Raw genomic sequence first — 25689 nt, 5'->3', positions numbered from 1 at the left:
GCCCGAAGAAGCCGCCACCAGAAGGTAATGTAGCTATGTACGCCGCCAGATACTCGCGAGCGCGCCGTATCTGGGCGCTAGAAGTGGGTAGGAGCCATGCTGGAAGAGCTGACCGTCTCTGCATGGGCTTATGCTGCGCGTAGTAGCAACATGGAGGACACTACGAACGCCGCCACGGACACGAAGCTGGTCTTCACCGACTCGGACGCCGCCACGACGCCCAACGACGCGTCCAGCGCCGCTGCTGACGCGTCCCAGGCCGACCTTCAGGCGCAGCTCGCGCTCTTCCAGCAGCAACAGCAGCAGTACATCCAGCAGCTCGTAAGGCTCCGACTGCTCTACCGTTTTGACTCTTGCAGTGTGTGGATGCTGACCCCGATATTCTTCCTTCTCCGTCTCGCTCCGACGCCGCTGCCTTTTAACGTGTGATATGTAGATGGTAAGATGGGAGTGCTTGACCTGTGCGTAACATTAAATGGCTGACGTGTGTGTTAATTTCTCTTCGTTGCAGCAACAAACCAACAGTGAGCAGCTCCGGGCCATGTACAACTCGAGCGCCATGATGCAGCCATACATGGTGAGGCGTAAAGGTGATCCGCCTTAACGTGGGGACATGTATTAATCGTGTTTTTCTGTTGTTGCTGTAGCTGTCGCAGTCGATGTTCCCCCGCCCGTCGACGCCCAACTCGGAGGCGACGGAGGAGGAGCCGGTCTACGTGAACGCCAAGCAGTACCACCGCATTATGATCCGTCGCCAGCAGCGAGCAAAGCTGGAGGCCAAGCTAGGAAACCCTCGTCAGCGCAAGGCGTATCTGCACGACTCGCGTCACAAACACGCTATGCGGCGACCGCGTGGCCCCGGCGGCCGATTTCTCACTAAGGATGAGATTCAGGGATTGAAGGACGGCACGATGGTGTTTGAAGACTTGCCGCGGAAAGCTGCACCGAAGCAGCAGTAGATCGGTGTAGCACGGACGCGTCGACAAACACAACTCCAGATAGCAACGCACTCATCGTATTTGTATTCCGTGACGTAAGTAATGAAGCGGAAACTGCATGTTCTCCCCACTACGCCAGCTAAGCTGCAGTTGCAGCTATTTCTCCAACGCACGGACGTATGCCACCTCACCCGTCTTCGACACAATCAAGCCGCAAGGTCGAGTGCGCTGTGGCTTGTCTTCGAGTCCGAGGCTTGCCCAGATGCGGCGATTTCCGAGTGCTGCCAACTGCGCGCGCTTCGCAGCAATGGTCTCCTTAGCGAAATTCTCGAGAGGCGCGTAGATACTGTTGATATGCAGGTTGTCTAGCAATTCCGAACAAAATAAAAGATGAGTTTCGGAAAGTCACACCACACTAGCCATCGCAGGGATGCAACGCACTGTTGTCGGTCAACTCGCCAGCCTCTTCTTCCTCTCCTGCGGCCCCATCATTCTTCGAATCCCGCTCGAACGAATTTGTGTGGCGTAACGATGGAGACTTGTCAGGTGCTGAACTTGCATCAGCGATCGATGAAGGCGGTACTTCAGGAGACGGCGGAGCATCGTAGTCGTTTCTCCTGTAAGAAGGTCGTTGGCCTGAAAACAAGCAAACCGTTAGCTTCACATACCAGTCATCTTCTCTCAAAACCAGAAGTTGTGTACCGTAAGTATTCTTGGTCGGTGTGCACGAACACGTAGAGTTGCAAGCGCAATGCGAGAAGTGGCAGAACCGACCACGTTGACATACACCCTTGTTCTGGAAGTCGTAACACACGCCTGTGCCAGGTCCTTGACTCCCACCTGCTCCACCTCCACCGCGCTTCTTTTTGTTAGGTGGGGCAAAGTCCTGTAGAGTTCCGGTATTCATTATTAACAAAGTGTCAGTATTTTCATGGAAATATATCAAAACTAAAGTTCAGGAAGCCTTACGTCTGACGTCGACGGGGTGTCATGACGATTCTTCTGCTGCGACGACATCGGCTTCTTGCTTGGGTCATCGGGGAAAAATCGCTCGATCTCCTCCAGTTTAATGTCTTCACCAACCGCTTTCTCAATCATCGTCAGAAAATTGCGCTCTAGCGGCATCCCGCGATCTGGACGGCATCGAATAAATCTCCAACCGCCTTCGCAAGAAGACGAGTGACGTATCAAACGTGAGAAGACAATATCAACAAATGCCAGCAGCTCCACACGATTTCAACGTACCCTTTCGCCATCCAACTCCTCTGTCTGTGGCGTTAAACTCCGTGCTGCCGGAGTCCCATGTGCTTTTGTCGTGCGACGGGATATACGTGAGCCACTCAGGGTCGTACACACACTCCACAATGCGCGATGATGCCTTCTTGTCCTGCCGAAAGGCCTCGAAGTCGTCTATTGCAACACATTCCACCAATGATGAGTCAAGCTGCCTGTTGCTTCCGTACACCCAGACATAGAAGACAAAGAAACTCACCCGGCGCGAAAGTGATCCAGTCATGAAAGACCTGCGTGCGCTTGTCATGAATGACCAGCTTGAATCCCGGTTTCGGCGGTCGGCCTCGCCACTCCACGCCCAGCTGGAAGTCAGCAAACAGCATGGAGGTCGGCGTCCAATGGAACAGCCCCTTGGAGTACCCTGGCGTGTACGGCAGCAGCACGGGCGTGAACACCAGTCCCGCATTCTGCCGCGTCTGCGAGACTCGGGGCAGAATGCTGCGGATCACGTGTCCCACGCGGTTGATGGGGTACATGGACTGCAGCACGAGCTGGAACATGTCGGGCGGCTGTCCTTTGGGCGGCGGCAGCTGCTTGCGCGGCCCCACGACGTCGTTCTGGATGAGCTTGAGCCGATCCTGCAGCTTGGAGGTCATGACGGGGCTGCCGTTGAGCGCCAGGATGTCGTACAGCAGTAGCGTGAGCACCGACTTGCTGCCGTCCTTGTCGCACACCATGAGGCCGTCCAGGATCGTCCACTGGTGGGGCACGACAGTGTTGCGGTCCACGCCCGGCTGCAGGCGGTCGGGCCGCACGGGGCAGAAGAGCGCCACCTCGCGGATGTCGTAGTTCTGCGAGATGAGGTAGCAGCGGCCCTGCACCAGCAGCGCCAGGTAGCGCACGCCCACCGACTTCTCGCACACGAAGTACGGGTGCTCGCCCACCTGGTGCTCGTTGCCGCGCAGCATGGTCTGCGCCACGTTTATCGGCGCGCGGTCCAGGTCGTTCCAGCCCACGATGGAGTTGATCTGGCGCTGCAGCTGCTTCTTCGTGTTGATGTGCACGGGTTGCCCGAGCTCCACGGGCACGCCCGCGATCGTCTGCGTGCCGGCGACCGCCATGACGGGCCGACTCGAGGAATTAGCAAATGCACCCTGCTGTCACTAACTCCCATATTTACCCCCTAATAGTGACGTACCTCACCTTTTTTGCTTCAAGTTCGTTTCGTTAATTAGTACTAAAAAAAACATACCATGCGCTTGCGACAGTTATGCAAATGAAGAACTTACTATTTTCTTTCATATCGTTTTCTTCTAACTTCCTTTGGCGCTTCACCAGCTGCCACTTCCACTTCCAAAGATGTTGCTGTCCGTGTAAACTGACACGATACCCATGCTACATGTATTTATCACCGTGCCCGTCAATGATGGTGGCAGCCTTGGTCCCGGAGATCTATCACTACCACAGTTCCGCAGAAACCTAGAAAGATCACAGATTTCATCAGCATTGAGGAAATCAAAATCAAGACACGACTCTGAATTTCCAACTTACCACCAGAAACCACGTGAGATGGCGTTGTGCGCGAGACGGCAAGCTCCCGAATTGTGTCTGAGTGACACTCAGTGAGTGTACACTGTTAATGGGGTCTATGATAACGAAGAAAACTGTTAAAAAAACAGTTCAGACAAACCAGGCGCTGACGTTGCTTTACCTGTTCAACCTCGAAGAAGTGTGATAGCGATTGGGCTGCACGATGCAAGGACGAGCTGAATTGACGCCGATCTCAGTCGCAACAAGCGCGAGCTGGACGAAGATACCTTACTGCATACAGGTTAGCGCCTTGGCGGCGGATCAATTTTAGCGCAGCAAAAAACAACGAGACATTCTCAGGGCAGTGGTCACTTAAGTTCACCAGTTCTTCCTCCAACTCGTATCCTACCCGGGACTGCGAGTTTCCCCCGACACAATGATGCTTGTCTACATACATGCAGACTGCTTGCGTACGTCCTCCACCGAGTCCTCTTCGAACGCACTGCCGTCCATACTGTTGGTCCTGTTTTCGCTGTCCTGTGTGCCTATCAGTCCACCGTGTCTACTCCACAATTGCATCTGTGCTGCACCACTTCTCAATGCGAAATGACAACTGTGTCACCAGTTAAATAGATAGCTCAGAAGCCGCGAGCAAATGTCCTGTCGGCGGCGCGGGGGAAGCATAATATCCACGTCCGTGGGATCCACCTCCAGGTCACGAGAGCCCAAGCTCTGGCGCGCCTGCGCGCCAAAGTAGCTAGATACAGGCGTCTCATCGAGCGCGTTCGCGTCCCGGTCGAACGGGTAGCACTTCTTGACGCCGATCATGATGTTGTTCGCGAGCGTGCGTCCGTCGTAGCTTAGCGCCTTCTCGGCCTGTAGTCTCGTGTGGTAGCGCAGGTGCAGCCAGTTGCCGCCGCTGCTGCTCGAATAGTTGACGACCTCGCCGACCGACTGGAACTGGTGCAGGATGAAGGATTTGGCGCTCGACTGGAACCCAAACACGGTGACCCAGTACTGCTTGTCTTGGCCCCACTCGTCACTGTGCGCGTTCGGGTAGTACGAGGCCCTCGCTGCGGCAGCACTGCGTCGTGCAGCCGCTGCCGCCTCGTCGTCGTCCACGCTGTGTGATCCGGCCGCAAAGCCCACGGGGTCCAGCAGCGACATCGTCGGTGGGGGCGGCACGTCCTCGTCCTGAGCGTTGCTGCCGTTAGCGGCGTCCTGAGAGGGGCCACCCTTGCGCCTGCGAGCGCCGAGGCTGTCCTGGTAGCTGCCACCGAAGCTGAACGGGGAATCCTCGGGCACCTCCACGCCCTGCTGCTTGGTGCGGTTCATGGACAGGCTCTCGGCGAAGGTTAGGCGCGGCTTGGCCTTGGAAGACAGCACATCCGTCTCGGATCGGGTGCGGGGGACGCTCTCCTTGGACTTGTCGGCCTTGGGCGTGGACTGAAGCGCCGTGAGGAAAGACGGGAAGTATTCGTCGTCTTGTGCGGTAGCTAGGGGTCGACTGCAACAATGCGAGGGTGAGAATGGGCTGGGCACGGGAGTGAACGCGCCAGGGGCCGATGGGGAGCGGGGCTTACCTTGCGGACGCCATCGTGGACGCGGAGGTTTCGATCGATGCACTCCAAACGTTTCCCGGCAGCGATATAGTGCCACACCACGTTTACATAACGGACACCTATTTCTGAATGCAATACAGTAACTGCCCCGAATAAAAGCCAGTGATTCTTTTTAGAGCAGTCTAGAGTTAGAACCCCCTACCCGATTACAAGACCTGTTCTCTGGATTTTATCCAAATTGTTTGGGCGATACGACTGCAGGTGCAATCATTATAAAAAATCCATGCTCCGCTATCGGTTATAAACGAACGGATCGTTAACGTACCCGTTAACTTTAATAAACGCTTATCCAGCGGCGTGTTGCTTGAGTCTTTTAGGGTCGACATTCGCGTGACACGATCGATCGGATGTCGCTCGACCATGACTCCAAACATAACTACAGTTGTGTTTGCAGTACATGTATGTTCAACGATGTTACATCGGTGTCGCCACGTTCAAGTCATGGAACGACACCCACGAACACCCACGACTTCAATTTAAAGTCGTGGGTGTCGTTGAAGTCTTCAAACGATGCTGGTCTCGTTTCAACCATTCTGCATATACTCGTTTCAACCATTCTGCACGTGCATACGTACCGTTACCGCCGCATTCAAGCCTTGACGTGGCTGCATATTATTGCAAGATAGCTAAGATATAGCGAGTGACCAGTACATGCTCGCGTAAGGGCTTGAGATAGTTGGCAGTGCATGCTTTCATGGTTTCGGAACTTGGTAGCAAACCCGAATAAAGACAAAAGCACCAACTGAACCAAAGAACCTCGGGTAGAACTGCTAGGCACATTTAAGATAAATTAACTTAGAATCAAACCTAGAATCAAAACTACATGATAAAATCCAGAGCTTCTCCGTGCTTTAGCACGGCTTAGTGTAAATTATGTCTGGTACCAACTCCCATGCGGCGCTTGCCTGAGACCATCACAGTGACTGAGCAGACAGCCGTAACCTCATCACGTCCAAGAACTGGAATCTGTCGACGTCTTTATGGCCGGCGCGGGAAGGCGAGACCAATGCGAAACACCCAGGGGCGTTCCCGAAGACGAGGACGAGGAGGACATCGACGACCCAGCCAAGGACGTGGCCGTGGTGCACTCGGACGTCTTCCGCCACAAACTCAACGCCACACTGGCTGCTGAAAGTTCGTCTAGCACCACAGCGACAGCAGCATCCAGCTCCCCACGTAAGAACGCCGTCAACCCCTGAAAAGGTCAAGTTGAAGTGGTCTACCCTGTCACTAAATTTCCGCATAAAACCCCGATATTGTGACCTACAACGCTAAAATTGCTGGGAGTGCGGGCCGAAAAGTTGCAGTTAGGTGGTACCTGCTCGGCTCGATGGACCTGAACACGGCGTCGCCTCTCGAGCTGCAGCAGCTGCCGGGTGTGGGCTGCGTCACCGCGCGGCTGATCGTCGAGTCTCGCCCCTTCTCGTGCGTCGACGACTTGCTGCGCGTGAAAGGCATCGGCCCCGTCAAGTTGGCGGCCATCACTGCCCAGCACCAAGTGTGCGTGGGTGGACGGCCGGTCGACTGCAGTGAATCCAATGCAACCCCCACTAAAGTCGACCTCAACGCTGCGTCCAAGAGGCAACTGCAGCAGCTCAAGGGGGTGGGGCCGGCCTTGGCCAAACGGATCGTCGAGGCGAGGCCGTTCCACCGGAAGGAAGACCTGCTGGCCGTGAAAGGCATCGGGGCAAAGTCTTACGCGAAAATTCAAGCGGGGGCTCAAGTGAAAGTGAATTCCTACGAGGAACACAGTGGGGGAGAAGAGGTTGAAGACGGTGTCGAGTGTGGCCAAGAGGGGGTAAAACGAGACGCAAACTTTCACATTTGTCGGGAGATTGAGAGCGACGTGCGTGGAAATGTGTTTTCAATGTGGAATTGTAACGGGTGTGACAACCGATCGCTCATCGTGGCGAGCTGGAACATCCGCAACATTTCAAGACGCAAGGAGACGGTTCTACTGGAGCGAATTGCGGACGTGCTGGACGAGTTCGATCTCGTGGCGCTGCAGGAAGTGAGGGACTTGATTGTGTTGAAGAGACTCAAAACGATGCTGCCTGGGTGGGACTACGTGGTGTCGGAGCCGGTGGGGCGCAAGACCCCGGGAATGAAGAAGCGTGTTGAGCGCTATGCTTTCTTTTACAGGCGGAGTGCTGTGCATCTTGTTGAGAAGTGCTGGCTATTGGAAGGTGACAAGAATATGTTCAACCGACTACCGTGCGTCGCCACCTTTCGAGCGACGGCAGCGTCGAAATTACCGCAGCTGGAGCTCGCGTTGATGAACGTTCACGTCTCCTTTGGTGAGAAGGAGGACCGCCACGCCGAAATCGTCGAGATCAACCGACTGGCAGCGGAGCTGAGCGAGAACTTTGGCACAGAGAGGAAAGTGGTGGTGCTGGGCGACTTCAACTTGTCGCCGCAGGACGTGCTGGGTAGTCTGGGGTCGCACAAGATGGCCCTGATCCGCTCACCGCTGTCAACCACGGTCTTCGGAAAACTTTACGATAATATTTGGCTCGATCGTGCAGACTTCACCAGTAGCAGCAATAACCCGGGCGAAGAACAAGAGCGCGACTACCTTGTGGATAGCGGCGTCCTCCGCGTGGATTGGCGATACTACCCTCCTTCAAAGAGCAGTCGTCTTTCCGTGCAGAACCCGATGGACGCGATGCTTCCGCGACTGCAAACTTATATGTCTCGCGTTCAGTGCGGGTACGAGCTGTCGGATCATTGTCCCGTGTGGGTTGCGTTCGCATCAACAAGGCGCAGCAAACAGGGACAATGTCTAGAAGCCACTCAGTGAAACAGCTTCCTACGTTTATACTGGCTGAGATTCATAAGCACCATCTACCACCTAGCTACCAACTACCGCTACCTTCATCCAACAACTACAAGACCTTGTTATCTCTGTCCGGGTACTCGCCTGCCGCGATCTCGGAGCGCATCGTGACGGTCGTGTCGGACTTGATGACTTGCGTCATGCAGAATGGACACACGCGCTTGGTCCAGTAGAGCTTGTTGTCCGGGCCAATGTCTGCGATTTTGTGCGATACGCGACAGAACTTGCACACGAAGCTCCCGCACAGCATGCAGTTGTATCCCTTACGGACCGTCGGCGTTTTCTGACAGACCTTCCACTCGTTGAGCTGACACTAGTCGATGCTTGCGAAGAAAATGTTGAAGTGCCCTGCATGTCACTAAGTATACTGCAATCACCCCGCTAAAGTGGCATACATGCCACTAAAAGAGTTCATGAAACCTTGAAATTGTGACCTCCAACATACCAGGCGTCAAAAGTCTCAAAACGTATGACGGACAAGGTCAAGCGCGAGGCCGCGGCGGACACCGCGGCAGACGCGGTCATCCTCATCTCCGACGGTACGTCTGCCTGTCCAAGGAGCCTCATCTGAACCGCCAGACTCTCCTCTCTCTCCTCATACCCTTCAACCCCCACAACGCCTCCTACTTACTTGACAATCCCCTTTCAACCACAGACGAGCATGGCAAACGGAAGGGCTCCACTCGACCTCGTCGCGCCGCCTCAAGCGCGCTCGCCAGCATTCTCAGCGACAGTGACAGCGACACGGACGTGAAGCTGGAGGAGATGCTGGGCTCCGTCTACTCTGATTCCAAGTCTAGCGCCCTTAAGAAGGCGGCCAAGACCACCACCACCACCAACAATAACAACAACACCAAGACGCCGCCACGTCCCGCTAAGGGCAAGAAAATGCGAAGTCGCTCCATCATCGACTACTTCTCCACGCCCGAGAAGACGCCGGACAAAGCGGCCAAGCGCCGTGCGACTTCGAGGCCCTTCTCAGCGCCTAGCACGCCCCCTGTCCGCCGACCGGACGAGCTGAAGCCCATCACGCCGTCATCGACGCTCAAGTCGTCCATGAACGCGTCGCTGGTGTTCGACATGGTGACGTCGCTGAGTACGAACGACCCGGGGGTGGCTATCGCTACTCTCCGGAGCATCGTGGTGCTCGGCAAAGAGTACCCGTCAGATCTGCTCTATGCCGAGCTCATTGATCGCATCCAGAGCCACGACGCCATTGCCTACAGCGACGCAGTGGCCATCTACGCAGCGTTGGTGTTTGTGTTCGACAAGGCGGCTTCGTGTAGCTGCGATTTGACTTTCCCGAACCAGTGGGAGCCGCTGGGAACCGCGTTGCAGGAAGTCAGCGGGAACGGACAAGTCGGAGAGGACGGCCTGCCCAAGAAGGACGAGAGCTGGCGCCGGAACTTGCTGGTCGTGCAGTTCTTTATCTACTGCTTCCAGCAAGATCTCCATGCGTGCCGCTCGCGGTATGAGCGACTGGAAGGGAAGGCGTGGGTGCAGCGAACGCGATTGTTCGCGCTGTTGCAGAGCGACGGCGCTAGCACATCGAGCTCTGCCAAAGCTCGCGCCAAATCGCGCGCCAAGGCCAACAAGATGCGCAACAACAACTTGATCTTTCAAGCGATCGGCTGGGCTCTGCAGCTATGGAAGCGAGTCTATGATGAGGGTGACAAACCCAAGAAGAAAAGCGCCAACGCCGGCGAAGATGGAGGCGCCACGCTTTTCCTGCAGCGAGAAGGCGAGCAAACGTGTCTGGCCGCAGTTCGCCTGATCGAGATGTTATATCTGTGCACGGACCAACAGGTCAATGCGCTGCAGCGGATCCAGGTTGGTCTCGCGGAGCTCGCCCAGCCGACGCGGGTGAAGTTTTCGCAAACGCTGCAATCTCCTGCTTTGAGGACGCAGTTGGCGACCACGATGATCGGGTTGTCCAACAAGTCGCGCAGCAAGGAGACGGAGTGGTATGAGTGCAACGCTCTTGGTCGTGTGCAGCTTGCTATGAACCCAGGTATGTGGATATGGATTGCGATATGACGTGCTTGTATTGCTTCTACTGACACTATTATTTTTTTTATTTTGCAGACACAACGAGTGATGTTGCGCACACGGACGGCTACTCCTGGTCACACTTCGACAGCTTCACCAACCTAAAGCCGCAGAGTAATCTCACCAAGCTGCTCCAAGAAATCTCGCGCATGCAGCACCACTAGATTTCCCTGCGATAATGTAAATGAATTCCCTTTATGCTTGCGGGGTGCCTTCAATTTCCGAGTTTCTGTACCCTATAGCAATGACCTGGATATGCCCATTTACACTCGATAGTCGTAGAAGTAAAACACTACTATACATACATGGAGATTCAACGGTGTGGTGTAAATGTATTGCTTCTGTAACATTCATCAACCGACGCACTGCTTTTCGCACGTGCATCGTTTTACCAGGCGTCAACTCCACTCCCATTGAATGCCGTCGATGGCACGAAGATGTCGTTCTCCTTGTACACTGACACGATACCCATACTACCACAATACATGTCAGCACTGTAGTTCTAGCTTTAAAACTCAGTACGACTTGGTACGTACTTGTCAGAGACTGCTAGGTGGGCGCCACTTTCGAACGAGAAGTCACCGCTGGTTTTGTAGGAACTCGCCGCAATCTGGGTCGGTTGCTGCCGCCTACATATCATAAGTCACCATGACCGCGTCAGTATTGGTACTGTACAATACTTCAAGTACCAGAATATCAGAAGATGGCCACTACGCACAGCGTGAGGTGGCTCATACTGCCGTCGTTCAGTCCTGCAGTTGAAAACCTGGCAACGCAACGACAAAACATTACTCTCTCATACCAACAAAATAGGTTAAAAGGATAGCTCGTACCCGCTGCGACCAAACATCGCAAGCTTGGTGCCCGAGCGTCTGATCTCACCGACCGCCGTCAGCTTCGACTCTACAAGTGAAGTGCAAGCCGACTGTCGAGGCTGGCGGAGGTCCAACATGGCGACGTATCCGCTCTCGAATCCCAGAGCGACAGTGAGGTTGCTCAGGTATTCATGTGCAAATAGCCCGCCTAGTTTATCGACCTTCTGCAGAGTATGTAGATCGTTAGCAATGTTCATCTAATGTGTAAGGTGGACAGACGCTTACCAGATACGCGTACAGCGGGATTTGGAGCTGAGGCGACGGTACACGTGAATCTGCGACTTGAAAATCACCCCCGTCCGTGGTCCAGCTCACTTGCGATGCACCCACAGGCGACCACCGGACGCTACTAACCACATCTCGTGCGTCGTACTTTGCAACAATCGTTGAAGCTGTCGGGTCTCCGGTATCTCGGAGGTCCGTGATGACTACAGTCTCGTCAAACCCTGGTTGGAGAAAGCCAGCAAAATCCATTAATACAAAGGTATCTTGAACAGTATGTCCTCAACTTACCACCAGAAAGCACGTATGAGTTAGTAGTGGTTGAGACGGCCAAATCTCGAATAGCATCGGAGTGGACACTACTGATCGGGGCTGTAACACGAGGTACAAATGCTCTAAGATCAATTGCTAGCTCGAACAAACTCTAGATTGAGAGCGCTTTTTCGTTCGTACCTTGCATCCTCAGGGGCCCAAGCTGCATCAGCTGGATATCGTATCCGACAGCAGCAACAGCGACGTCTGAACTGATCCATTGCAGGTCACGAACCTCCTGAAGGAAGCCAAATATTTCGGCAATGTTAGAATCTGAAGAGCAAACAAAACCTTGAAGCATACAGCACCTGTTCTACTTGTATTTGCGTCACCGGATCGTTCGAGCTCAGAAAATTTGTCGTGAAGATACGATTCCTTTCCCCCGTGCCCACGAGCTCCGTGCCCACGAGCTCCGTGCCCACGATAAGAGCCCCATCCTCACGGGAGATCGGCTTCGACAGCGCTACAGACACAACAAGAGTGGATAGAAAAGATCAGCGAGTAAATAAACGCCAAAAGGGTGAAGACGACTGAGGCAGGAGTTCGTACGGAAAGGCGTTCCATCCAGACGTGTGTCGACGGTGACGTAGTAGCTTGGAGATGGCACCATCACACTGCCCATGAGACTAGAGGTGTCGATGGCGGGCTGATAGTTCACCTCCTCCTGGCTGTACTGAGGGTCTATGTAGCTCTCAAGATCCGGGTGGGAGTCGGCGATGATGTCCCAAAAGCTGGCCTCGCTGTCTGCGTCACCTCCCGTGGGTGCATTGGCCTCAACTTTCGCGTCAGCAGGGGCGGTCGATGTCGCCGGTTCAGCCAGCGATGGCGGCGAAGCAGGCGGAGACGAGGAGGACTTTGATGAGGCTGACATGACAATGCAGAAATGAAGATCCTGTGGGCTTTTTCGTTTCTGGCGCCGGAGTCAACCCCGTCATTCTGTCCTCTGTCTATTACTACCCTACTACTGATGGAACCCGTCCATTACGTAAGCTTTGTACGAAGCCATTGCCAATTTAGTAGACACATTTCGCAATACTTACTCAGCAAGCTGAGAACTACATGTAGTGTCAAGAGCGTACATGTCCCCTTCAGCAGCGTGGTCCTTAACGCGGTCCGTGCATCAAGATCATGACACTCACAAACTTCACTTCAACATCAACTTTACCCTGTCACTAAAGCCTCTCCTACAATTTTCCCCACTCCAGTGACCACTTGACGCAATTCACAACCTGATATTCCTGCCAAGTATGGCGTGGGGGACTGCAGCGCCCGCGGCGGCGCCAGCGCCCATGACGGCCAACAACGCTCTCTTCCTGATCCGTAAGCTGCCTCCCGCGTCTCCACCGCCCCCTCTCCCTCTCTAGCCAACGTTACAGCCCTCTAAACTCCTCTACCTTCTGTTGCATTGCAGTGCTGGGCATGTTCCTCATGGCTACACTGCTACCCGTGCTGGTCGCGACGCTGCTCCGCCTGCTGGCGCTGGTCGTGGCCGTGCTGCTCCTCGCCGCAGCCACGAACCCGTCGGACCACTCGTTCGCGCTGTGGCTCAGCCAACAGAACGAGCCGGCGGACCTCGTGCCGGACGCGTCCCTGGGCGTGTCCAAGTGGTTCTCGGCCATGTACCAGACGGCAAAGGCGCTGGTGCGCAACGAACCACTCGTCTGGCGCTTCCACAACGTGCTGGCCTTCAGCGTCGTCTTCATGCCGTCGAGGGAGCGCTACGCCTTTGGGATTTTTGGCACGTGGCGCTGGGCCGACGAGGCCGGGGACTACGTCAAGGCGCTGTGTCGCGCCCCGTGGGTGAATAAAGTCTCGAGGGGTGGAGTCATGAGCAGCATTGAGAAGTATATGGTAAGGGGGGCGACGTCCGCGTCGGCGAGAGACGACGGAGCTGTGAGACGCAGGAGAACAGCAGGAGCGACCACGGGGTTTAATGATTCAGAGGTGAACGAGGTGGAGACCGAGTCCCACCGACAGATCAGAGCCAAGGCCTTGCAGTGCAAAGTGCGGAAGGACTGGAAGCACGCAGCGGAGTTTTTCCTGGAGGCGGCGAAAGCGACGGGGGCGCTGCTGCTGAGAGCCAACTACGAGCTGGAGGCCGCCTGGTGCACGCTGGAGGAGGTCGACACGTACCCGAAGACGCAGAGCGAGTTGGTGCGTAAGATTCGGGGAGTGTGTGACGAGTTGGCATCGGCCGGGTACTTTGACGAGGCGTCGCGCGGGTTGGCGGAGCTGGCCCTGAGGCTCAAGCGCAGGTTCCCGACCGATTGCAAGACCGAGGAGCTGGCAAAGCAGGTGGCGGAGCTCTACGTGCAGGCCAAGAATGTCGCGGAAGCCGGCGGCAGTGTACACAGTGCTGTAGAGAATGGACTGTGGGCGGCCAGTGTGTACGCGGAAGCTGGCTTGTGGGCATCCGCGGAAGGGTGCTTTGAGGCTGTTGGGGACATCCGACGTGTAAACACCCAGTACGACCTTGCAAATGAAGCGTACGGCAATGCTGTCCTCTGTCGCCTTGGTCAGCTGGACATTGCTGGCGCCGAGCACATGCTCAACCGATTCACGGAGCACATGGGCGAGAGTCACCGCCCTAGTGAGATGGATTTCTTCCTCTCAAGTTTACTCAAGGCGTGCAACAAGTGGTCGCCACAGATTCTCGAGACTGCCTCAAAGCGTTACGACTCGTCGCACCGACTGACACCGTGGCAGGTAAGACCGCTATATCCCTTGTTTGTTTCGGGTTCCGATGACCAACTGGTATCGAATTGCAGCGTAAATGCCTTGCAAATTTGCAGGAGAAGATGAATAATGCCGACTTGCGATGAATTTGCAGGCGCGGTGGCGGGCTGTACTCAAGTACGCTAGACAAATGCACACAAAAATTAGATGAATAATTCGCCTCGTCACTTCACATGCCACTGCTTGCGTCTGATCTGCCAGTGTTGTAGCCGCCTGACTGGACTGTCGTGTTCGTGTATGAATGCTTGCATTTAGGTGACTCTTGGTGGCTCGAAAACGGCAGGAAACGCTCCATTAGCTCAATAATGCCTTTAGTAGCCTTCCAGGTGCTCATTGCCGGCAATGGACCCCGTGCTCAAGCGGCGCCCCCTGCTGTTCGACGTCCGGCCAGCCCAACAGCGACCGCCGCTGGGGGTGATCACCCAAGAGGAGAGTGAGAAACTACAACGCAAGCATCGGAGACTTCACCCGTTGGAAGATGACGACTATGAGTACGAACGTGGGGTCGAAGACAGTGAAAGCCAGAGTGGTGAGCCTGTTCTGCCTGCTGGAGCTCTCCCCGCCGTATTCAGCCCGCGCCCAGTTAAAAGACCGTACGTCCCGACGCCATCGGATACGCCCAAGTATTTCAGATGGAAACCGCAGTCGATGGCCCCGCTGAAGTCTCCTCCCGTGTACGCGCAGAGCAAGCCTGCCGCGCCTCCCCCGATCGTGCCTTCTCCAAGTGCTCAGCGACGGCAAAACAGTTGGAAGGCTGCGGTTGATACACGAGCGCCAGAGCTGCTCGGAGATGACGATGCGATCTCCACGCCACCATCAAGTCGAGGTGGAACGCGTGATAATGGATTCGCTTCTGACGACGCAGCGAATGAGTCGCGGGTAGCTCCGTGGAATGAAGAAAACGCTCCAGCCCCAGCTACTCCTGAGAACAACCACTACCTCTTCGATGGCCCAGTTACGTCGCGGTCGGGACTTACAACCCCAGCCACCTCCACAAAGCCGCCAACTCCAGCAGTACCGTCAAAGCCGCCAACTCCTGCGACCCAAACCCAGGATCATTCGCATTTATCGACACCGGTCCGTCCCTCAAGCGCGTCCACTTCCAGTAAAGCGGGCAGCAATCCAGTGAACGTTGAACCTTCGTCGGTGGGGATACTACCGACGGCGACAAGTTTACACGTTGCCGGAACCAGCTTGAGAGGGGCTGTGTTGGATTCCCATCCTCCATTATCAGAGCCTGTTCCGGGGACACCTCCGATCCGCCTTCAGCCGCTCTCACCCCCTTCCTCTGCACCTGGAAAAACTGACGAGCGAAGTGAACAAGGAGCGTATCCGCCTTCGCATTCAACCGACTCAAATTCATTGTCGAGTGGATTCGAAGTTCCCATCGTGGAAGAAGTCCAGACATTTGAGATCGAACCAAAACCAGCGAAGCCAGAGCCAAGCGATGATTGTCTATCCCTTGCAACCCCGATCGTGATCCGCAAACCTGGGGACAAACAGCCAGCAGTGTTCACGCAACATGTCTTCCGTGGTGTTATCCTCCGCAAGTACTTGCACGTGAGCAACATCGCCCGAAAGCTTCGAGAGACCGAGCAGCACGTCCTTCGAGTGTCCGCCATGGCTCCAGCAGGTACCAGCAGCTTCGGAAAACTCTCAATACCAGCGATCGGTACAAACAGCAGCGTAAGATCTCGGAAGTCCTCGCTGGAGCGCGTTATTGACAGCGTGACCGAGGAAGTGGCGGGGTCAGCTGGGGGGCCAACGACTATTCTCCACCGACTAGCGTCCGTGGATAAGGCGATTACGCAAACGGCCCATCGGATGCGGTTGATGTCCAGCGCAAGTATCCCAACGCTTAACGCTCAAAACTTGGGTAAAGGTCCATCGCTGAGGACTATTGGAGAAGGGAAGCAACTTGCTGCCCCCGCGCAGGGACTCGCTCCTCCAAAGGAAAAACTGCAGCGGCGACGGCCGTCAGACGTGTCGAGTATTAGTGAAGACGAGGTGGGGGCCATCCCCGTGCGGGTCAAGCTGGATCCAACATCGGCGCACATGATGCGGATCTGTCGCCACGTCATCGCAAAACGAGCCATGAAGTCGTTCTTGCGTCAAGAGATGTCGGTGATTGCCCAGACTGAGGTGCTGCTGCGCGATGACGCAGCCTTGCAACGCCGGCCTGGGTCATCAAGTATTAGTCGTGGGTCCGATCGACCAAACTCCAGATCCGCGACGGTAGATAACCGAATCCCGATCAAGTCTATGGCGTCCGACCTTGTGGAGAGCTTGGCCGCTTACCTTAAGGAGGGAGACCAGCACATGACGGTTGACGAGTTGTTCCTGAAAGCTTTACTGTCAGAAGCAGAGAAGGACTGGAAGCGCGCGATCCTGTTGGCCTCAGCGTGCGTGATCATCGATCGCGAGTTCATTCTGGCTGCGCTGCTTCGAGCGCGTTGCTGTCGCCGACTTGGGCTTTGGACTCAAGCGATCAAGGATTTGAGCCACGCCCTGCTGTTGCGTCCGGAAGACCAGCGTCTCTTCCTGCTGAGAGCGTGTCTACACAGCAAAATAGGCGACGCCGAGAACGCGCTGGCTGATGTGAATCGTGCGTTGATGCTGCATCCGCAGTACACGGAGGCGCTGTTGCTACGGGCGGAGATTTTCCATCGAGGGCGTTCGATTGGTGCGGCGTTGCAAGACTTGACGTCCGTGCTGGCTTTGGATCGGGGTTGCTGGCGAGCTTACTATGATCGTGCAACGCTAAGATTACGCGCCATTGAAGGGGAAGAGCAAAACCTTGTCTACCATTCGGAGCACCTACGCTACGAGGAGCTCCTGGCCTCTATCATCCAAGACTACGTGAACGCACTTCACAAAGGCTGCACATTGGTTGAAGTCGTGGAGACCGTCGGCGATCTCACGGTTCGTCTTCTCGAGTTCACGGGGGACGCGACTGTGCTACGACAAGTTATCCAAAATCTCACGCGGTTACTTCACTTACTCGTGCTTGACCCAAGCGGTGGACTCGGCATGCCACGAACTCCACAGACTCCGAGTAACAGCAGCGGCTTAGGTGGAGCGTCCTCCTCTGGGAACGGAGAGTATCGCTCACTATCTACGGGGGACCGTGAACTATTGGTGGCTGCTATCCACGCTCAGCGAGGACGACTGTACGTGCTCTCGAAGGACAAAGTCAACGCAATGGAGGACTTTGATCACGCCGTGGTGATGGAGTATCATTACCCTGTTGCCCACTTCTATCGAGGCGCCTTCGCGACGCTGCTGCTTTCCAAGGACTCTACTGGAACAGGTAAAGACGCGGAGACAGCAGCTGCTCACCACGCCAACAACATGCAACACTTATCTCGTTGTCTTTCCCTGGATCCGACGATCGCTGGTGCGTACACAGTCCGTGGTGCATTGCATTTACGAGATCTGCGCTTCAACAACGCGTTGCAAGACTTCAAGGCGGCAGTTGCAACAGACCCGACACTTTCCGAGGTGTGGCTGCAAATCGCCTTGGTCTACCTGAACAACTACCACGACTGCGAAGAAGCCGTGAAGGCGTGTACGAGCGCGTTGGCGAACGACGCCAGTCTGTCCCGTGCCATCTACGTGCGGGGTGAGGCGTACACGCGGCAAGGTAACACGACTGCCGCTCTGCAAGACTACACGCGTCTTACAAGATTCCAGCCTACTGATCGCTGGGCACACCTGCTACGAGGACGGCTCCTGCTGAAGCTCAAGATGGCGCGCCCAGCACTGTACAGCTTCATTTGCTTCGTCGAGCAGGTTATGAAAGACCCTCCGTCAAGCCGTCAAGGAGAGAGACCTCCTGTGGACACTAAAGGAAGCAAGGATAGCAAGCCCAAAGCTGACAGTAAGGGGGCTTTACTGCTCTGTGGACGAGCGTATCAGCTCCTCTCGCGCTTCCAGAGCGCAGTGCATGCGTTCGAGCAGGCCGTTGCTGAGAGTCCTACGAGCGAGAACCTTGTGTTGCTATCCGAGTCTCTGCACTCGCTGGGAGACACTGAAAACTCGCTGCGCGTGAGCGACAAAGTGGTGAATACGGACCCTTCCAGCTTCCGCGGATACGCGCGTCGCGCGCAACTGCTCGTGTCCGTGGGGGAACTCGCCAACGCTATGTCCGAGTACGACAGAGCTATCGCACTAGCACCAAAGGAGGGGCGTGTGTACTACGAGCGTGGCGTCGTGCAGATGCAGATGTATATGCGGTGGCGCGTTGCGTTCCAGCTCAACTTCGCTTCGAGCACTGTCGGAGTACCCAATGCAGTGCAGAATATGTCACGCTCGCAGTTCGCCCCTCAACTCACAGCGCGTGAAGTGGAAAGACACCTGGGAGCAGACGCCATGAAAGACGAAGCGCTGGTACGCAAGATGATGAAGCAGTTCTTTGTGGGCAGCATCACCGACCTGTCCAGATGCATCCGCTTGGAGCCTCTCCTTGCGGACGCGTATGTGGATCGTGCCGAGTTGAATGCACTGGGCGAGGAGTACGACCGTGCTTTCCGCGATCTGGAGACTGCGACCGAGCGCCAGCCAAAATACGCCCGCGCTCACGTGAGTTTGGGCGTGCTCAAGTGCCAATTCGCTGCATACGCCGCAGCTATTGAGGACTTCGACAAAGCCATCAAGCTCGAAGCAGCAACAAGCGCAGAGACGCGCGCGTATGCATATTTCAATCGCGGTGTGGCCTACCAGAAGCTCGAGCTCTGGTCTCAAGCTGAGAGATCGTACAGTCAATGTATCTCGCTATTTGGTCGAGGTCGCGATGTCGCGGCACACCGAAACCGAGCGATCGTGCGCTGCCACTTGGGGAGCTTTGATAACGCGCTGGAGGATCTGGAAGAGGTTCAACAGAGCGCCCCGGACGATGATGAAGTGCATGGAGCCTTAGGGTTCGCTCTACTGCAGCTGAATCGATACGAAGACGCTGCCAAACACTTCGCCGCCTATGGACGACTGGGTCGTGACACGTACGTTGATAGCGGGAACGCTTACTTCAATTTGGCCACAAAGAGCGAGACGCACCTCGAACAAACTCAACACGCTGCGTACCTTGAACGCGCTCGACGATTTTACTTGCGAGCTGCGCGACTGCAGCCATCGAATGTGGACGTTCGACTCAACTTGGCCAATTGTCTGCGCAAGGAGAACTCACTGCGAGCGGCGATTGCTCAGTGCGATGCCATCTCTCGCGACCAGCCGCTCAACCACACGTGCTTGGAGAGCAAGGCGCTAGCTCTGTTCGTGCTGCCTGGGAGAGGAATGGACGCTGTCGCTTGCATGGATGCCGCGGTGCGTACATGTGTGGCTTCCTCCGCCAACCTGGAAAATATTTTTTACGCGTTCTCGAGTGGAACCATTCACCGCAACGCATTGGAGCGCAAAACCGTTAGACGGAATGGAGCCCGTCGGCTATCGAGGGGAATGGCACTAGCCCCGACCTCACCGACCGATGGGAGCAACGCCACGAGTGCAGCGGCCACTCTTCTGGCGCAAATGGAGACGCCAGCCCCCAAGGTGCATCTCACAGGCTCACACGAGCAGACGCTCGCTCTGTACATGCTCAACCGAGGAATTATGCTGGAGAAGATGGGGAACTTGGCGCGTGCTCGACAGGACTACAGCGATGCGTTGCACTTTGACCCGCTATCGGTTCACGTCCACGTGTGTTTAGGCACTCTCAGCCTTCGCGAGGGCAACTTCGAGCAAGGAGCAGCCGAGTTTCACCGTGCACTTGAACTGGACCCGTCGTCTGGAGTCGCGCATCTGAATCTGGGGGTGGTTCGTCTGAGTCGCAACGAGTTGCAGCCCGCTCTCGTCCACTTCGACGCTGCCATCGCACTCCTCCCTCGCTGCAGTTACGCGTATGCAAACAAGGCGGTGGCATTGACTCGCAGTGGGGACACGCAGGAGGCCGAGCTGTTCTTCAAAAAGGCGATCGATGAACTCCCGTCTCGGAAGGAATTTTATCTGGCACGCGGCAAAATCGTTGCCTTACAAAAGCGCGTACACGACGCAATGGTCGACTTCTCGACCGCGCTATTTCTCGGATACGACGGCAAACTCTAGTTGCCACTTTTCCTCGTTTTCAAACAACACTTATCAACTAACCTATGTGTCGCTAAGCTAATCACGAAGTTCCAACTCAACTTCACCATTTTTCAGCACTTCCCACTGCCGGCACAACACGATTTCCAGGCACGAACTCTTCGTCTGGAGAGGGGGATCGAATCTGCCACTGGTCTTCACCGTAGCTGGGGTCGAAGCACGTTTGGCTCGGATCGATCGGCAACATCGAATTGCCCACGATTTCTTCCAGAGCTTCACTCTCATCCTTCGTCTCGTCCGAACATTTGCAACTCGAAGGTTGCATGGCAGACACTGGAAAGATTCTGATTTGGACACCCACACTGCCACTCGGTGGGGACGACGGGGGACTCTCGTCCTCTGTTTCCGTCTCCTCCCCGTTGTTGAGTCCCCAATTGCGACAGCGGACGATGCCCACGCCGAACCTCGCTCGGTTCACGGTGACAGCTCGTCTCCGGCTCAGTGGGGGCCGCGGTGGGGGTCTTCGACGCACTGGGAGTGAGGGGCGAGGTGTTAACGCCTCGGCCTCCTCTTCAGCTTCAACCTCGGACACTTCTTCTTGTTGTGGATCAACTTTTGTCACGATCTTCGGAGGAGGTGCAAGTGAAAGGATTGGCAAACCACTTGCTTTTGCCTCTTTGGCACAAACTTGTTGCACTTGCACCACCACCGAAGCGTTGGACACGTCGGTTGGACTGCTGAGGAGGACCGTGCCTGGCGATTTTTGTTGCTTGTTGCCGTCTTGTGTCTTGGTTAGAGAATTGCCGGCACCCTGTCGCTTTAACACTTGCTTATCCCGGGAGGTGCTAACCTTGCGGCGACGCACTGGGGTCTGCGGCTGTGAGTCGCAGTCGATGCGACGCTTGCGCCCCACGAACGGAGAGGTCGGAGCGGGGAGCGACTGCGACGCCATGCTGCTGCCTGGAGCTGCGCGCTCTTCGGGTCGGCTTGGGGAGTGGCAGGAGTCAGTTTGCCACCTAAATGGGCAGTTAGGCAGAGAACGCGACGATGCGTACTTGACTTCGAAGGCACTGCGAGTGATGAGACTTCAATTTTGAGCACCTGGCCATACATTTTTCAAGTCAAACAAATTGAGCAAAGCTGTATGTGTACCGTATAAACGGTACGTAATAATAATTATTGCATACTGAGCACGTCTTCAACTAGTAGCCTTGACTGGCAACCTCCAGTCAAGGTCTTCGACTAATGGCGTGGTGGTGCAGATCTGCACCTGCACCCAGGAAATTCGCGCTCTAGAGAGAGAGAGAGAGAGCATAACCACCTTTAGTGGATCGTGGTATGCTGATTCGAGGGCGCGATGAAAACTACAGTACAATCAAGGCGCAAGGGCTTCGTGTTGAACAGAGGGTACCGCGTTAAGTACCAAGTCGCAGCACGCACGATACTCATTACTGATCTACGATAGCAAGCCACCTGAAGTATGGGCTTGCACACTGCTGGCGAGTTGGCAGGACCTTACTTAAAGCTTGAGGTAGATCACAGATCACTCAGGTGCTGATTGTGGAGATTGCCAATCTCAGATTGGTGGTTATGTGAGGCATAGGTAACGCATTTCATGTTGACTGGATAGACTACGAGTCAGAGAGATTACGGGTACAGTACTGTACTGTACCGTAGCCGTTATGGTTGCACACTGTATTTTACAGTGGCCGATCGTGCGTTGTTTGAGCTGCAAAGTGCAGCGCGCAAGGTACATGTAGAGGATCGTCTTTGAGTTGGCACGACTTTCCAAAGTTGACTCAACATGCTGACAGCCTGTCGCTGGCATGTAGCTTGCGGCTCAAGGACTGCGAAGGCAGGAAACATTAGTATCTTCCTGTACTATGTAATAGGGGTGCATCACGGTTAGATATGTTTGCCGTAGGGTTTCTCGACCAATCAGATCGCTTCAAATGTATTGTCTTTTTTGCTGTGGCCCGTCTCTCTCTCTCGGTAAAAAGAGGGAAGTTTGAGTTGGGCACAAACAATTCAGTTGATTAGCTGATTAAATGGGCGAAGGTTTGATTCGATTCGCCAAAACAAATCTGTCGAATAGGAGCATCGTGACAACCCCTATTTATATTTTAATACTTTTTAAGAAGTTGGAGGGCCTGTCAGCAGCCATGCATTGGCCCAGTACATGATCCCCAGCACATCCACCCTCTTATGCATAATTGCCGTGTGTGTAGGTGCTTGTAGATAAAAACGGACAGAATTGTGGCGCTTTTAGCGTAATTCTAGGCCTCCACCCATTTATGCACCTCGATTTATCGTAAATCTAGCAGGTGGTCGCTATAAATACAGCAAATCTCGCCAAAATCATTGCAAAGCACAATATATTATAATACTACAATAATACACATCGTTGCTTTATCTTTCATGCTTGTTTGCCTGAGGACAAAGAGCTCTGTGCAGACCCCACACACGCATGTGTCCGTATTTGCCCATCTAGCATGATTGGCCTGAGTAACGCTCGGACGAACCGAATCAGTTATTTTATTAATAAACTTACAGTTTAGCAATGCATGTAATGTAAAATTCAATGAGCAAAAGGGCTCGCACTCGCTAACCTTCGAATTCAGGTGGGGTGTCGTGCTACCTATACTCAGCGCATACAGTACAGTCAGGGCCGATGGCATGCTGTTCGTGTCGATGCACTGTTCGAAGTTCGTCAGTTCGCGACTCGCATCATTGTTGAACCAGCGGGTCCTGAGGATTTGCGCGTGCAAACCTGTCCGCCGTTATCGCAGTATTCTACGCGGAATGTGCCTAAAAGCAAGCTGCACACGTACAGACAACGACTTACAAAGCCGGCATGCTTACAGTAATGCCATCCTCCTACTGTATATAAAAACAACGATAAATTCCCTCACGTCAAATCTGTAAAACTGTTATAAAACACACGGTGTGTTGCATAAAGTACACAATAAAGCATATAAAGTACACAAAACCAGATGGTATACAAAGATGAAGTCATTTGATTGAATCTGATTGGCTGGTTTGCTCATGTTAAGCTTTGCTTGACTTCGTCTGCCGGCTTTTTGTGTCTACCGGCTTTGTTAAGTCGTTGTCTGTACACTGTACTGTAGAAGCATTGCTGAAGGCCGATCCCGCACTGCTTCCTTGCGATATTGTGCACCGACGTTACAGCAGTTGTACGCAAACCGGCGACCTTGGTTCGGCTTTTAATCTGTCCAACCTCGTCACCATTCTCTCTTTCTCCACCATGGCAGCTCGCGGAACCTCACGGATTTTCACGCGCCGACTACTGATCGCTGCGGCCGTTGCGCTGGTTGCTTGCAGCTCCATCACGTCGGCTGCGAAATGCACCATAAAGAAGCGGCCAACCACGTACGCTCCATCAGCCACAACTGCGCCGGGCGTCTCGTTCGACTTCCCTGACACCGACACGCCAACAGTGACGGACTCGCCCGAGCAGCAAACGCCGGACTCCCCTGTCCAAACGACAACAGACGCCCCGGAAAACCCCACGACGGGGTCTTCGGAGGAGTCGAGCAATGGCGGCACCACTGGTTCGATGCCGAAGGCTCAAGACTCGACCGAGGGCTCAAGTGGCGAAACAACCGGCTCGCTCCCGACGCAAGCCTCCACGGAGGGGTCCATCGCCCAAGCCCCGTCGACGGGCAACTCCAGCGGCGCCCACGCCACCTTTGGCGACGTCACGTCCGGCAGTGGCAAGTGCGTCGTTGGCAACCCGAACGCCTACATCTCGACCAAGGACGTGGACTGGGTCTGGACGCAGCGCATGAGCAAGTACGTGCCGGAGTTCAAGAACTACATCTTCGACCAGCTCGTGACCAACAAGGGCAAGCTGTCGTACTGCGTCCGCTGGGACAGCACGAACAAGCTGTCCAAGTCGGTGGCGTCCAAGTTCGAGGCCATGCTAAACCGGCAGTTCAAGGCCTGGAACGAGTGGCTCATCGGATACGACTGCTGGCCGTTCGAGCAGATTGACGTGAAGATCGTGGGCTGGGCGACGCGCGATGCCTCGCTCTTCGACTGGAGCGACGACTCGCTCGGCACCATCTACTCGAGCGAGAAGGACGCGGACGGCGTGCCGCAGTGCCCCGAGGCCTGCTACAAGCACAAGGACTTCGCTGCCAGCGCCGACACGAGCGGCTGCAAGGGCAAGCCGTTCGACATGTCGCTGTGGCCTACGCTGGGCCAGGGTGGCGGCGCCGGTGGCGACTGGGGGCAGCGCGTGGACGCGGAGAACATGTTGGCGAGCCTGGACCAGGAGCAGTTGACGATCGTGGCGCACGAAATCGGCCATGGCTTCGGCCTCCCCGACTTCTACGAGACGACAGACCAGCCGAACGAGGACTTCCCGGTCTGCGTCATGAAGGCCGGCTCTTCGCGGACGGTCACCCCAGGCGATGGCTGGATGCTGAGGCGTGTGCTGGAGCACATCAAGTCCCGCTACAAATTCTAGTGGTGATGGTGAAGACTCTATCATCGGTTAGTTCCGTTTTGATGTAAAGCAAAGAAGGAATTGCGTCGTTGTGAATACCGTACAAGTATTGTAAATTCCGGCCAAATTTGGACTTTTGGCGGTTCTTCCAATCGACTCCCACCACAAAACGCCTATGAAACGCCGACATACCTTATCATTCCGTATAAGTCCGGATTCAGCACCTAAAATAGCCTAGCATAGTACCGAGAACAAACCAAACCAAACCAAACCTCGGCCAGTTCAAACCAAACCAAAATTACCGGCAAACCAGGTTTGAATCGGTTTCATGGTTTGAACACGTTTCATTTTGTAACTCCAAACCAAGCATGCCGTTTTTGCGAACCAGCGCACCGCGGCTGCACATTCGCAGGCAGTGCGGCTTTTACAGAATGGATCGCGGTTAGAATCACTTCACTGTTATTGTGCTCTTCGGCAAGGCCACGACAACAATTATCGCGATTGAGAAACCGCTTCGATCAGTGCGACCACGGGAACGCCCAAAGATAAAGTAGTTGCAAGCAAGCTTACTGTTAGCTTGAGCCAGTCTCCGGCTCATGATAATATGGGCATTTGCCCTCAAACTTTCTTTTGCGGTAAAAAAATATATACACAGGCAGACACGACGTCAGAGAGTATATAAATCCAGATATTCAACAAGTTTACTCGATAAATCAAGGGGGATCTACACGCAAAATTTGCCCGTTTATTAAGATGCCACGGGCCCAATCAAACCTTCGAACGGTCCCCT

General features: G+C 54.9%; 10 protein-coding genes across 10 annotated transcripts; 6 read left to right on the top strand and 4 right to left on the bottom strand.

The window, feature by feature from the left end:
- The first annotated feature begins 52 nt into the window (after positions 1 to 52).
- PHYSODRAFT_285933 (hypothetical protein) lies at positions 53 to 1025 on the top strand. Its single transcript, XM_009528201.1, has 3 exons — positions 53 to 323; positions 511 to 577; positions 648 to 1025. The coding sequence occupies exons 1-3, from the start codon at positions 151 to 153 to the stop codon at positions 957 to 959; spliced, it is 552 nt and encodes a 183-aa protein (XP_009526496.1). The 5' UTR covers positions 53 to 150; the 3' UTR covers positions 960 to 1025.
- Positions 1026 to 1353: 328 nt separating this feature from the next.
- Positions 1354 to 3292, bottom strand: PHYSODRAFT_498506 (hypothetical protein; the record flags this gene model as incomplete). The annotated part of the gene is made up of 4 exons (XM_009528200.1): positions 1354 to 1824; positions 1908 to 2101; positions 2184 to 2348; positions 2431 to 3292. 4 exons carry the CDS (start codon positions 3290 to 3292, stop codon positions 1354 to 1356), a joined length of 1692 nt encoding a protein of 563 aa, XP_009526495.1.
- An 819-nt stretch (positions 3293 to 4111) lies between these two features.
- PHYSODRAFT_346173 (hypothetical protein) lies at positions 4112 to 5298 on the bottom strand (the record flags this gene model as incomplete). Its single annotated transcript, XM_009528199.1, has 2 exons — positions 4112 to 5208; positions 5285 to 5298. 2 exons carry the CDS (start codon positions 5296 to 5298, stop codon positions 4320 to 4322), a joined length of 903 nt encoding a protein of 300 aa, XP_009526494.1. The 3' UTR covers positions 4112 to 4319.
- Positions 5299 to 6653: 1355 nt separating this feature from the next.
- On the top strand, positions 6654 to 8123 carry PHYSODRAFT_498308 (hypothetical protein; the record flags this gene model as incomplete). Its single annotated transcript, XM_009528198.1, has 1 exon — positions 6654 to 8123. The coding sequence occupies one exon, from the start codon at positions 6654 to 6656 to the stop codon at positions 8121 to 8123; it is 1470 nt and encodes a 489-aa protein (XP_009526493.1).
- Positions 8124 to 9215: 1092 nt separating this feature from the next.
- PHYSODRAFT_499170 (hypothetical protein) lies at positions 9216 to 10372 on the top strand (the record flags this gene model as incomplete). The annotated part of the gene is made up of 2 exons (XM_009528197.1): positions 9216 to 10170; positions 10245 to 10372. The coding sequence occupies 2 exons, from the start codon at positions 9216 to 9218 to the stop codon at positions 10370 to 10372; spliced, it is 1083 nt and encodes a 360-aa protein (XP_009526492.1).
- Positions 10373 to 11022: 650 nt separating this feature from the next.
- Positions 11023 to 11918, bottom strand: PHYSODRAFT_501704 (hypothetical protein; the record flags this gene model as incomplete). Its single annotated transcript, XM_009528196.1, has 4 exons — positions 11023 to 11247; positions 11309 to 11529; positions 11597 to 11677; positions 11759 to 11918. 4 exons carry the CDS (start codon positions 11916 to 11918, stop codon positions 11023 to 11025), a joined length of 687 nt encoding a protein of 228 aa, XP_009526491.1.
- Positions 11919 to 13045: 1127 nt separating this feature from the next.
- On the top strand, positions 13046 to 14439 carry PHYSODRAFT_300511 (hypothetical protein; the record flags this gene model as incomplete). The annotated part of the gene is made up of 2 exons (XM_009528195.1): positions 13046 to 14323; positions 14386 to 14439. The coding sequence occupies 2 exons, from the start codon at positions 13046 to 13048 to the stop codon at positions 14437 to 14439; spliced, it is 1332 nt and encodes a 443-aa protein (XP_009526490.1).
- A 1738-nt stretch (positions 14440 to 16177) lies between these two features.
- Positions 16178 to 20449, top strand: PHYSODRAFT_501956 (hypothetical protein; the record flags this gene model as incomplete). The annotated part of the gene is made up of 3 exons (XM_009528194.1): positions 16178 to 16544; positions 16593 to 18145; positions 18239 to 20449. The coding sequence occupies 3 exons, from the start codon at positions 16178 to 16180 to the stop codon at positions 20447 to 20449; spliced, it is 4131 nt and encodes a 1376-aa protein (XP_009526489.1).
- Positions 20450 to 20709: 260 nt separating this feature from the next.
- On the bottom strand, positions 20710 to 21380 carry PHYSODRAFT_300509 (hypothetical protein; the record flags this gene model as incomplete). Its single annotated transcript, XM_009528193.1, has 2 exons — positions 20710 to 20739; positions 20790 to 21380. 2 exons carry the CDS (start codon positions 21378 to 21380, stop codon positions 20710 to 20712), a joined length of 621 nt encoding a protein of 206 aa, XP_009526488.1.
- Positions 21381 to 23645: 2265 nt separating this feature from the next.
- On the top strand, positions 23646 to 24920 carry PHYSODRAFT_503885 (neutral zinc metallopeptidase; the record flags this gene model as incomplete). The annotated part of the gene is made up of 1 exon (XM_009528192.1): positions 23646 to 24920. A coding segment is annotated over one exon (1275 nt), but the record flags the coding sequence as incomplete, so codon positions are not given.
- Positions 24921 to 25689: the final 769 nt, after the last annotated feature.

Source organism: Phytophthora sojae (assembly GCF_000149755.1).
Source record: "Phytophthora sojae unplaced genomic scaffold PHYSOscaffold_4, whole genome shotgun sequence".
Lineage (NCBI taxonomy): Eukaryota > Oomycota > Peronosporomycetes > Peronosporales > Peronosporaceae > Phytophthora > Phytophthora sojae.
Note: the sequence above shows the minus strand (reverse complement) of the source record. Positions and strands in the feature narration are given on the sequence as shown.

Bases quoted from the DNA above. Each gene is read 5' to 3' on its own strand.
- PHYSODRAFT_285933 (XM_009528201.1), top strand. From the start codon at position 151: ATGGAGGACACTACGAACGCCGCCACGGACACGAAGCTGGTCTTCACC. The intron at 324-510 runs AAGGCTCCGACT...CTCTTCGTTGCA, and splicing joins CAGTACATCCAGCAGCTCGT to GCAACAAACCAACAGTGAGC. The intron at 578-647 runs GTGAGGCGTAAA...TTGTTGCTGTAG, and splicing joins CCATGATGCAGCCATACATG to CTGTCGCAGTCGATGTTCCC.